Raw genomic sequence first — 13332 nt, 5'->3', positions numbered from 1 at the left:
AATTATTAAGTTTGTGGTACTTTAATAAATTCATGGCCATGAATCAAGTGGAACTCGCCCATGGTTTTAATTACACCAACCTACGTGATTCCGTGCCAGATTTGTTGTAGTTCAATTCAATTGGGGGTATATCCATAATTACAGAATCTCTAAAATGTCAGAAAAGTTAAAATTGGATCAGTTGAGTCAATTTTTATAATTTAAGTTATTTGAGCAAAATAGAAAAATTTTTCAGGTCAGCTGAGTCAATTTCTCGATATTCTCTCGTACTCAAAATACAAAAACAAAAAAAGAAGAAAAAAATTAACCGACGCGAGCTCGAGCGACCAACCCAGCACCCTCACGACCTTCGGTATCTCCCTCGTGATCTTCGTCCTCCCGGCGGTACGATCCCCGACCGATCACACTCACGCCGACGGATCTTTCTGCGGCGGCGTAACCCCGACCCACGGCAGCCAGATATGCAGCGGTAACTTCCTTCCGGTCATAAACCAGCACAAACCGAAGCAATTTAAGCGGTAAAACTTTAGTTAACCAAGTTCGTTAACGTTGATTTAATTGGTTCTGTTTAGAATTCGGCCTGAATAGCTTCTGAACAATGAAAACCTCGTCTTTGTTTATTTTAGAAACTTCATTTCAGTCGAAATTTGTTTTCGTTAAAGGATTAAGATAAGTGGTTCCTTACTTGAATGGCTTGTTAAGTATGTAATTGATGCAAATTATTGATACTTAAGCCAGTTTTATAAACGTGGAGTTGATATAGCATGTTGGAATCGCTGATGAGAATATGTTTGGTGAATATACTGTGTGATGTATTTTCATGATGTGTGTAGTTATGAATTTTTGATATTGAAGTTGGATTATGGATTTGGGTTTTAGTTTCCTGAATCCTTGTGAAGAAAAATGCATAATTTGTTGAGTATGTGAAGCACATACTTTCATGATAGTAAAATGCATAATTAGTTTGGCTATGTTGAGCATATACATTCATATTAGTTTGGATTAGTTGAAAAGCAAGCATGTTGTTTCATTTAGACGAGATTGAATTTAGTATGCTTAAAGAAGAGGTTAATCTGGTTTACGCTTATCAAGAATTGGAATGGTATTAGTTTAGTCAATTTTATTATGTTGTGTAAGCTTGGTGACTATTGAAGTAGAACTTGCATTTTAAATAAGGATGGAGTCGTTTCAGTTTGATTTTTCATGCTAGTTTGATTGGAATTAAACGAAATGAACGAACACCAGTTCATTGATGGTTCAAAATTTATATGTTGAACCAATACATGAAATATATACATGTATACATGTCTATATAATCTTAGTTGGTTATAGAAGAAATTTTTTTTATGTAATCTTGACGTCGTCCTTTTTCTTGCTTTCTTACAATCTTACCAGATATTCATTGTTAGTATTGTTTACTGAAATGCAATGCAAGCTGCAAGGGTCTCTGCTAAATTGACTCGACGAGGTTTGTCTTGTTGCCATGCATATAATCCAACCATGGACACTTCAGGCCGATTTCTTGTTTCAACTTCTTCGCATGTGGGAGTCAACTTCTTCAAAAGACTTCCGATGAATAGCACAGAACGAGAAGTTGATGATTGCTGGTATGGACGAAAAACTTATTCATCTAAAACTCATGACCCAGTATATATGATTGCAATTATATAGTCTGATTATGATTTATGAGCTATGGGAAATCCTACAGTAAGTAGAATTAACCATAGCTTGTCGATTTGGTGTGACGTGAATATGGGCCATAGCTTTGAAGATTTTGTTTTGTATATAATTACTCGACTGTCAGCAATATCATGACTCATGGAAATGTGTTATAGGATTTTCCTTGGGTAAATGCAATAGAAACCTTACTTTGGGTCTGGTTAGGAAGAAACAACATTTGCATTTCCATTGAATATGTTGTTTAAGAAGAAACAACATATTCAATGGAAAGGCAAATGGTTGAAGGGGTTATTAGAATTAGAAAAATGTCAATTTCGCTTTGTTTTCCTACACATGGTGAATTTAACAATTACTGTCCCTTTGCAATTTATACAAATTAGGGCAGACTTCTGTAAGCTCTGTGGGGAGTTTGCTCCCTTATATGCATCATGCAATATACTTGGTTTATTGGGATCTGTAACTTGTGTACTAAAATCTAAAACTGTACTTTATCCATTATTACTTTTCTAATGACGTATACATTTAGATTAACCGTGGAATTTTTAGTATCTATTTCATGATTTTAAGTCTCATACTTTGGTTTGAATGTAACGCTGCATTTCTTCTTTCCAGTCAACAGGATGGAAGAGATGCAGCCCCTTTGAGAGAAAATAGCAGGAGATTGTCCCAGAGTGATATTCTAAAATGGGTAGTTCCTAGTACGAGATGTAAATATAGAGAGTCGAGTAATATTCATGACACCTGGCATTTATCGAATTGTCAAATGTCCACGATGACCTCAACAAAGGTGTTCCAAATTTTGGAATGACTTTTTTCCTTTGTTCTATTCTTGAGTTCCTATTCCAGTCAAGATCCCTATCCTTCTCTTATTTGTACCCTTGTCTCTTTATGTTATTCGCGAAAGAGTTGAAATGAGCTTTATTTTTTTTTAAATATCTGTAATTGTAACTTCTTGCAATGTTGTTTTCGATTGTAATTGTTATTGCCTATTATTGGGTTGTTTGATGAATTGTTGTTTCTGCTCTCCCAGTATTTATGCAATATTCCACAGTTCGTGAAGATTGTTGAAGTTGGTCCAAGAGACGGACTACAAAATGAAAAGCACATTATACCAACTTCTGTTAAGGTTGAATTGATAAAGATGCTAGTCTCTTCTGGGTTGCCTATTGTTGAAGCCACGAGTTTTGTCTCTCCAAAATGGGTACCGCAGGTAATTGGGTTTGATATTCTATGAACATGTTGATGGGTATATTTTCTGTTCCTGAAACAGTTCCTTTCTATCATTGTTCGTTCTTCTGGTGCTGCTCTTCCACTTTTCATGTGCTTTACCTTCATGTCTGTGTTTCTTGTACATATACTTATAATCTCCTGTCATATTTTCCTCATATTTTTCTCAGTTAGCAGATGCAAAAGATGTTATGGGGGGAATTAAAAATGTTGAAGGTGCTCGATTTCCTGTGTTAACTCCAAATATTAAAGTATGCATTCTTCAAGAGTAATAAAAAGTTAGGACTAATCTGGAAAGAATTTTGTGATAATTGATGAGGTTTTTGGATCTTTTTGTCTAGGGTTTTGAAGCAGCTGTTTCAGCTGGAGCAAAGGAAGTTGCCATCTTTGCTTCAGCTTCCGAATCCTTCTCAAAGTCAAACATAAATTGCAGCATAGAAGAAAGTCTACGCCGTTACCATGAAGTTGCTGTTGCTGCAAGAAAACACGCCCTTCCAGTTCGTGGGTAGGTACTTCAAATCAGAAAACTGAGTATTTTTAATGGATCAGATATTTGATCATGATTTTGCAATCTTCTAGTGTTACACTTCTCCAATGTTTTTTAGAATAAGGAAATTTAGCTGCATTGGCTTGACTTAGTATCCAGACAAGCTAGCACCCAAATAAATACAGCTACTAAGAAAATTGGCTTCCTTTTAAGCTACTCCTCTCAAACTAGATCCTCCCATACATGGTTTAGAACACATGCAGTAGCTTTAGAGCGAATAAACATTGAATGTGAAATTAGTAAGGCAAGATGCATAGTTATGATCGAACCCGAATAACTAAAATAATATTGAAATATGTAGAGGCGGTTTGAGAGAATCAGATAAATCCATTATCGTTCACAGAATATATATAGACAAATATACAAGGTTGACCTAAGTAAAGAATGTAAAAGAACGATAAAGGACAAAATAATAAAGACTATTACAATAATAATATAAAGAATAGGTATTCTAACACTCCCCTCAAGTTGGAGCATATAGGTTAATCATGTTCAACTTATTAGAGAGATAATCTATTCATGTTCCATTCAATGCTTCAGTGAAGATATCTCGTAAATTGTTCTCTAGTCTTCACATATCATGTAGATACCAATCCTTACTGTATTTTCTCGTGTTAATAATGCCAGTCGACTTCAATGTGTTTAGTCCGTTCATGAAATACTGGATTGGATGCAATATTTTTTTGATGAGGAACACATATTTCATTGATAATATGAAATATACAAAAAGGGAGGGGACCAATGATGATGGGTTACAAAATAGCCCTCCAATTCATCAAGAGATCATTTGAAGTATAACTAGAAAAAGAAACAAAGTGACATTTACACCAGGTGAGGTCCGAAACCAGGACACTAGTCAAGAAGTTACAGTAGGATTGGTATCTATCTTTAAAAGTTATATTGTTCCTTTCCTTCCATAAACACCAAATGAAAGCCCTAGTAATCAGGGACCATAAGATCACCTTGTCTTTTGTGAAAGGATGATCCCCGAAAGATGCTTGGAGATGGCCAATGATGTTCAATTGATTAGGAGTCTGCTAGCATTGGATGCAATATGGAGAGCTACTTGATTGTCACGCCACATTTTGGTTGGAGTGGTGAATGGTGATATCAAATCCCAAATCAGTAAAAAGTTGATATATCCATACTAATTCACACACTGACTATGCCACCATTCTATATTCTGATTCAACACTTGAACATGACACCACATTTTGTTTCTTACTCTCCTAAGAAACAAGTTTACCTCCGACAAATACATATTATCTTGAGGTTGATCTTCTATCTTCCTTAGATTCAACCAATTGACATCTGAAAAACATTCAATATTAAAATGACCATGATCTTTATATAATAAACCACGTCCAAGAGAACCCTTCAATTAACATAGAATATGTTCTAATGCGGCCCAGTGGTCAACTGTAGGAGAACTCATATACTGATTCATAATACTTATTGGGTATGCATTGTTTGGCCTAGTCACTGTAAGGTAATTTAACTTTACTACTAACCTCCTGTACCTCTCACGATCTTCTAGAAACTCCCCTTCCTTTGCAAGTTGTAAATTAGGCATCACTTGTCTCAGTTAACAATCAAGTACATATTTTCTCTGTGATAAAAGAATTTCCTTCTTGCTTCTAACCTCAATCCCCAAGAAGTCTTTTAACATTCCCAAATCTTTAACATGGAATTGACTATGAAGAAAATTTTGAGAGATAGGATGCCTGATGTATCATTACCAGTAATAACAATATCATTAACATATACAACTAGTAAGATGACACCAGTTTCAGATGGTTTATGAAAGACAGAATCATCTGACTTACTCTTCTTCATTCCAAAGCCTCAATCACTTGACTGAATTTTTCAAACCATGCTCGTGGACTTTGTTTTAACCCATACAAGGATTTATGAAGGCGACATGCCTTTCCATTTTCCCATTGAGCAACAAAATCCGGTGGTTGCTCCATATATACTTCTTCTTGAAGATCACCCTGCAGAAATGCATTTTTAATATCAAGCTGAAGTAAGGGTCTACGGTAGATGGATGCAAACGAAATAAATAACTTGACAAAAGTCAATTTAGCAACCAAGGAAAAGTATCAGAACAATCAATTCCACAAGTCTGTACGTAGCATTTATCAACAAGACATGCTTTCAATCGGGCAACTGATCCATCAGGATTAACTTTAATAGCAAACACTCATTTACAATCGATAGACTTCTTTCTTGCAGGAAGAGAAACTAAATCCCAAGTACATTGTCATCTAAGGCAGTCATCTCCTCCAACATAGCCGCACGCCAACTAGAACGAGATAAAGCTTCACGAACAGTTTTAGGAATATATAAAGACTCAAGGGTTGCAATAAACGAAGATTTAGGGGAGGACAAATGGTTATATGAAACAAAAGAAGAAACAGGATAAGTACATTGGCGTTAACCTTTTAGAAGAGCGACGAGAAGATTATTACTTGTTTTTGGATCCAATGACGAAGAAGCTGTTGGTTTCGGGCATGTGACCGAATGAGGTTGCCGCCGAGTATAAACCTGAGTAATAGGTTGGAGAGAAGGACCAGGCACAAATGGAGAATTACTGCTAGAGGGCACTTCAGTATAAGAATAGACAAGAAAGTCATCATCTTCCTTTGGATGCTCCGCTTGACTATTAATCACAAATGATGAAAACAAAGTATCTTCAAAGAACGTAACATCAGGGGATACAAGATATCTATTGAGATATGGACAATAACATCAATACCCTTTTTGGACACGAGAATAACTAAGGAAAATGTATTTCAAGGACTTGGGGTCCAATTTTGTGAGTTTGGGGCAAACATCCCGAACAAAGCAAGTACAACCAAATATTTTAGGTTTGTTGGAGTATTTAGATTAGTATATTTTATAATATTATAATATTCTGTATTAGTTTGTCCTTTATCATCCTTTTACATTCTGAGGTCAACCTTGTATGTTTGTCTATATGTATTCTTCAGTAATGATAATAGAATTATCCGATTCTCTCACACCTTAGCTTTTACATGGTATCAGAGCATTAGGTCTTCTCTTCCTAAGAAATTAGGATTTTGTGAACCTTAGGATTTTGAAGTTTGAAAGTTGAAACCTTTGGGTTTCCTTTTTTTTTCGTTGTGACCACTGCCACCGACCACCGTTGCCATCACCATCGCCGACCTTTCTCGGCATCATTGCCGCCGATGCTGCTCTGTTCGTGGATTGTGTTCGTTATTATCCTTTGTTTGTGGTTCGTAGTTCATTATCTTTCGTCTGCTGCCGCAGTTGTCCATCACTACCGTAGTCGTCCACCGCTGTTGCTGTTCACTCTTCACTGCTTCCTGTGGGTTCACCGATGTGCACATATTTTCTGACATACTGTTCGTAGCTGGCTATTGTAGTGGGATTAATTTTCCAGCCAATTTCGTGGCTGCTAGGGTTTTTTGTTTTCAAAAAAGTCTGGTTTAGTTGAGAAAATTGGAACGAAGTTAGATCGATGGAAGAAATTTCAATTATCAAGAGGAGGGAGATTAACTTCATGCAAGTCTGTTTTATCTGACATTCCCATTTATTGTCTCTCTTTATTTCAGCTGCCATCTGGGTTAGAAAACAGATTGAAAAAAGGCTAAGCTGAGGAACTTCCTATGGAATAGTGGTGATAATCACAAGTTGCTTCACTGGACACCACATCCAAGCATTTGGAGGATGGAGGTTTGGGAGTGGGTGGACTATTCGCCAAGAATAGTGCCCTCCTTGCTAAATGGGGGTGACGCTTTGACAGCTTTATGGCATCAAATGGTGGAAAGTCTTTATGGTTTGAGTAACCTTGGCTGGTTTACAGAGGAGAAACAGAACAGGTGTGCAAGATGTCCTTGGATCAACATCTCCCGCCATTGGAAGAAGGTGCAGCATTTCTCTACCTTTAAATTGGGTTCTGGCTCTAGAATTTTTTTCTGGCATCACATATCGATTGATGACGGTTCCCTCAAGAATAGATTTCCAAATCTATTCCGTGTATCTTCATTACCTAATGGCACAATTGCTGATTTTTGGGACTCTTCGACTTCATCATGAAAAATCCAAACCAGGAGATTGCTTAAAGATGAGGAAGCTGAGGAGTTTATTGAATTATTGGCTGTTTTAAATCCATACATTCCAAACAATATGGATGATGGCCGGTTTTGGTCTCGGGAGGCTTCTGGTTTGTTTTCAGTGGCATCCCTCTGCAAATCCTCTTCTGTTCCACCTCTAATGTCATCTGATTTATATAAGGCAAATGGAAAACAAAGAGTCCAAAGAAGGTTAGCTTTTTGTTTGGATTATCATAAAATGAAGGTTAAATACTGCTGATGTTCTTCAAAGGAAGCTCTCTGCTCCCTGCTTACAACCCTCAAATCTGCACTTTTTGTCAAGACAACGGGGAGAACTTGCTCCATATATTTTTCAATGTCTTACGCCTAAGAGGCACACGGACACGCGACACGTCAATTTCCAAAAAAGTAGGACACGACACGTTGGGGACACGTTAATTTGTTTTAAATATATATGTGTGCATATTTTATCATATTATCAATATTTATACTATTTTTACCTTTAAACATCAACATAAATACCATAGGTCCATAACATCCATGCATTAAATAAAAAACAGAATGTTATTGATTCAAAAAAAAAAAAACCAGAATGTTAGAAGAAACAGAATGTTGAAATTAAGTGAGATTCTTTCATACTTAAAACATGCCTAAATGTTGAAACATACCTTGTAGCGTGAAGAAATCCGAAAGAAAAGGAAGAGGAACCTGAGCCCCCATGTGTGAATAGCGGGAAGGAAGTGAAGAAAAACGAAGAAAATGAAAGATGAATCGGCCTGAGTGTGGGGAAGGAGGTGAAGAATTTTTTTCTTTTGACCTTGCATGCGTGAATCCAAGACGGGGGAAGAGAGAAGTAAAACTAGGTTTACTTTTATATAACCCTAATGGGCTTTGGGCCTAATAATTCATTAAAAAACCATATCGAAGTCCAAATTCTTAAAAACACTTGATTTAACAAGAAAAATTGTACTTTTTATCAATATTTCAAATGCCAGTTCTTATTAGCAAACAGATTGAGCAAAGTTTGAGATCATTTTTTTGGGAGATAGTCAGAAGTGTACATTGAAACACTTGGTTAGGTGGGATTTTGTCTCTCGTTGCAAGGAAGAAGGTGGTTTGGGTATTGGGAGATTGTTGCATAGAAATCATGCTTTGCTAGCCAAATGGGGCTGGCGGTTTAGTATAGAAACTTCAGCTCTTTGGAGGCAAGTTGTGGCAAGCATTTATGGTATTGACCGTTTTAACAGGAATGTTTATGGGAAAAAAATTGGTAGTCGTCGTAGTCCATGGTTTTGCATTAAAAAACAGTGGTCGTTGGTGGCAAACTTCACCTTTTTCAGGGTTAAGAATGACAAACGAGTTCTATTTTAGCACCATTTATGGCTGGGAGATTCTATCTTAAAGGATAGGTTTCCATCCTTATTTCGGAGCTCTTCTTCTCCTTTTATACCAGTTCATGATGCTTGGGACTCACATTCTTCTTCTTGGAGAATTGAAGTTAGGAGAATGCTAAAGGATGAAGAATTGGAAGAATACTGTCATGTTTAAATCCGATTCAGCTTTGTGATGATGAAGTTCAGTTGAAATGGAGTTTAAACTCTTCTGAAGCCTTTTCGGTTAGCTCCCTCTGTAAGCCTGGAGTTGGTCCTTCATCTCTGCCTAAGGATTTTGTTTCAAGATTGTGGAATTCGTGCAGCCCAAAAAGGGTGAATGTTCTAACATGGATTCTCCTTAATGAGAAAGTAAATACTTCCGAAACTCTCCAAAAGAAGCTAACATGCTCCTCTAACCTTCTATATGTGTTTTGTGTGCTGCCACTTGAGAAGACCAAGCGCATTTGTTTCTCTTTTGTCCTTATGCATCAGTTTGTTGGGATCTTTTCTTTCATATGTTCAATTTAGCTTGAGTAAAGGACAAGTCAGTATCTTCATCAATTTTTCAGTTGCTATTTGGTCCTTTCTTTTCGCCTAAAGCAAGTATTCTTTGGGTAAACGGCCTTAAAGCGCTTATATCTGAGTTATGGTTTGAGCGGAATCAAAGGACTTTCGAAGGGAAAAGCCGCTCAGCTTTCGAATGCTACAGTATAGCTAAGTTCAAAGCCTCATAATGGTGTGCTCTCTCCAATCTCTTTGCAAATTATTCTCCTAGCATGATTTGTTCTAATTGGGAGGCTTTTTTGTGTAATGTTTAAGCTTCATTTATTAAGTTTGGTTTGTTTGTATCTTTTTTTTTTTATTTTTTTTCCTTCTTCATCCCCTTCATTTCACCCCTTTGGGGGTTTGTATCTTTGAACAATTTTTGTTCCCTTTCATTTATCAATGAAAAGTTCGTTTCTTGTTAAAAAAACAAGAAAAGAAAAAGAAAAGAAAAGACCCATTGGCGTGTCCCGTTCGTGTCAGACGCGTATTGGCTGCATGTCCGACGCGTGTCCGAAAATTAAAAATAATAACAAAAATTTCGGACACCTTAATCACGTCTCGGCCGCGTGTCGGGGTGTTTCGGTGTCCGACACCGACACCCAGCCCATTTTGGCGTGTCGGTGCTTCCTAGCCTTACGCCCTGCATTACTTGTTTTTGTTATTCAAGGATTTCAATTTATCATGGGTCTTCAACAATATAGCAGTGGACAATGTTCTCCAACTAATCCTTGGACCGAATCTGCCTCCACAGAGTCGTTTGTGGTGGTTAAATGCAGTCAAAGCTTTGCACTATGAGCTTTGGTAAAAGAAGGAATCTTCAAGGACCGTCGCAAAACCTCCGCTTGATCGGTTTAGCTTGGCTAAATTTAAGGCCTCACAGTGGTGTTCCATGTCATCTCTGTTTGAAAATTACTCTCCCTCCCTTATCTGTTTTAATTGGGGAGCTTTTAGTTTATCTCTTAACTTTTGAGTTTATATTGTTATCTTTTTATCTTTTACTTTATTTTGCTTATTTCACTCTTTTGAGAGTTTGTATCGTCGAACATTTTCATTCATTCAATGAGAAGTTTGTTTCTTGTTAAAAAAAAAAGTGTTGGTTCGGTTTAGCCGGTTAGGTTCAAGTTGGTTTGGTTCAAAGTGGTTTGGTTTAGTTAGATCAATTCACACAGTTTTTTTTTCCTTCTTCCAGATCGATAGATCTGTTTCAGTGCAATTTTTTGTTTGTGTCCATATTATTGAAGTAATGGCTCAAAAGAAATGTATGGTGACGTATGAAATGATTCTGATGATATCAAAGATCACGGAACATAAGTTGATTGGATCCAACTACTCTACATGGAAAATCAACATTTATTATTTTATGCATAGCATTGATATGGATCATTACAAAATGAAGATCCACCTAGGGATGACAACAAGAAAGCTTGGTTGTGGGATGATCCGCGTTTTAAAAAACTCGAGGTGCACTAAAGCGCAATAGCCTTCGAGGCTTAAGCACGAGGTGCAAAAAAGTGTGGGCTTTTTTGTACGTAGCGCACTATATATAATAAATAAATAAATATATATATGTTCATATACATAATAATAAATACTCAATTTTTATAATAATTTATAGGTTAAAAAAATAAACACTCATTTTTTAAAATGTGAAAATATTAATACATGAAATTAACTTAAATAACTAAGAAAAGTAATAAGTAAGAAAGAGATATTCAAATTTAAAACTAAGAGAGAGATGTTTGTTTAAATAAATGGAAAAAAAAATTAATGTCTTAACCTTAGAAAGAGAAATATTGCCATGTGGCAATTTGACTAGCATGCGGCTTCGTTTGTGAGCTTAGATATGTAAGCTTCTTTAATGCTTTGTTTTCAAACTTATCTTCTCCTCTTCCTTCTAAGTTCTACTCCTACCTTTCCTCGATTATTGTTCCCCTCTCCCAACCTTTCTTCTTTACCTCTTTCTTCTTCACTTCCTTCTGCCTCTCTTCCAACCTTTCTTCTTCACCTCTCCCAGAACTTTCTTCTTCGCTTCCTTCTAACTCTCTTCCAACCACTTTTCTTACTCTTTAACCAGTTAAAAGAGAGAAATTTAAGAAATGAGATGAAAGCATGAGTAAGAGAAGAATCGTGGAGGAAAAAAAAAGGAAACGTTATGGGTTAAATTTATTTGTTTTTCCTAGTTATTAAGAAACGCCTGAGGTGCAAAGTGTTGTGCCTCAGGACTTCAACAAAAGGCGCACAGTTAAAGCACACCTTCCTAGTGTTGCTTTTAAAGATTGTGAGTCTGTAAAAGAGGCGATTCATCTTTCATTTTCTTCGTTAGGTTAACATTGTATATTTATCTATATATATTCTTTAATGATAATAGAATTATCTGATTCTCTCACAGTTTAGTTTCTACAAGGTTTAGTAGGAAATAAAGGCTGCTTGGGGTATAAAGTATGATAAGGTATTTCACCCTTAAAAACTGATAAAGGCATGCGATTAATTAAGAAGCACGCCGTCGAAACAGCATCACGCCAAAAATGTTTCGGAACATGCATCTGAAACATTAAGGCTCTTCTATTTCGAGAAGATGTCTATTTTTCTATTCTTAAACTCCATTTTGAGACGAAGTATCAACACAAGAAGATTGATGAAGAATACCATGTTCACTTAAATAGGAGCCAAGGATACTAGAGAAATATTCTTTAGCATTATCACTTCGTAGAATTTCAAGAGAACCACCAATTGAGTTCAAATTTCATCATGAACGTTACGAAAATGAGAAAGTAACTCAGAACGATGTTTCATTAAATATAACCAAGTTATTCGAGGAAAATCATCAACAAAAGTAACAAAATACCAAAATCCACTTTTGGACTCAATAGGAGGACCCTAAACATCGTAATTAACTAACAAAAAAAGAGCAATAGCTCGTTTATTGACTCTAAGATACGAGTTGAGACGATGAAACTTAGCAAATTGACACGACTCACAATCTAAGGAATGCAATTATTTATTTATTTTGATATCCGTGAGTGTCTGGGCCAGCTTACGCGCACCTCGACTAATCTCACAGGGCAACTGCCTGACCCTACAACATTTGGTGCCAGGAAACAGAAACACATAGGAATTACTAATTCCTAAGGTAGGTAGCCATCATGGAAGAATGCAATTATGAAAATGAGGATAAAGACTTCTTCAACATAGAGAGAGATGGATGACCCAAACGACAATGTTCTTCTAAAGGCGATGGCACTGTAGTGCATACAGTGGTTGTAAGTATGTGTGTATCAAACGTGTTGAGACTGTCGGATTCATGTCCTTTATCGATAGTCTTCTTTGTTGTAAGACCTTGAAATAAGCAATAGCCAGGGAAGAATAAGACTCAACAATTGAGATCAAATTAATAAAGAATTGTGGTAAATTTAAAATAGAGGTCAATAAAAGAGATTTAGAAAGATGGAGTGTGCCAAATCCGTGAATAGGAGAAGTTGTGCCATCCGCTATAGTAACATCAGACAAAGATGTAGATGGTGAAAATGTAGCAAATAAATTGGGATTACCTGATATGTGATTTGCACCATAATCAATGACCCATTTTGATGGGGATGAAAGAAGACATGTACTTTTTTTGTTTTTGGATAAAGAAACTATTTCATTGATATATGAAATATGAGAACATAAGGCCAAGAAAAGGGCTACAAAAAGGCTTTCCAGTTAGATAAGAGGGAGGCATAACTGTAATGATGGAAAAGAGGGGAGCATTTACACCAAGAGATAACCAAAAAAACTATAGATTCAAAAATAAGGTGATGTGTGCGCTCCCTATCTTGGAAAATTCGCTGATTTCTTTTTGTCCATATCGTCCATAGTA

The 13332-nt window shown here is 36.4% G+C and overlaps 1 protein-coding gene across 3 annotated transcripts in view; it reads left to right on the top strand.

Moving 5' to 3' along the window:
• The first annotated feature begins 285 nt into the window (after window positions 1–285).
• Window positions 286–13332, top strand: part of LOC111021337 (uncharacterized) — a 47368-nt gene continuing 34321 nt past the window's right edge. Inside the window, exons 1-6 of one of the 3 annotated variants that reach the window (XM_088124036.1) lie at window positions 286–518; window positions 1396–1607; window positions 2293–2467; window positions 2711–2890; window positions 3078–3158; window positions 3249–3412. In XM_088124036.1, coding sequence (XP_087980162.1) covers window positions 1429–1607; window positions 2293–2467; window positions 2711–2890; window positions 3078–3158; window positions 3249–3412 — 779 coding nt within the window. In that variant the 5' untranslated portion in view covers window positions 286–518; window positions 1396–1428. The remainder of the gene's footprint in view (window positions 519–1395; window positions 1608–2292; window positions 2468–2710; window positions 2891–3077; window positions 3159–3248; window positions 3413–13332) is intronic. The other 2 variants (XM_022298258.2, XM_022298257.2) reach the window with 2 other exon arrangements.

This window comes from Momordica charantia (genome assembly GCF_013281855.1).
Source record: "Momordica charantia cultivar OHB3-1 chromosome 5 unlocalized genomic scaffold, Mcharantia_2.0 BLBB01000005.1, whole genome shotgun sequence".
NCBI classification, from domain to species: domain Eukaryota; kingdom Viridiplantae; phylum Streptophyta; class Magnoliopsida; order Cucurbitales; family Cucurbitaceae; genus Momordica; species Momordica charantia.
Note: the sequence above shows the minus strand (reverse complement) of the source record. Positions and strands in the feature narration are given on the sequence as shown.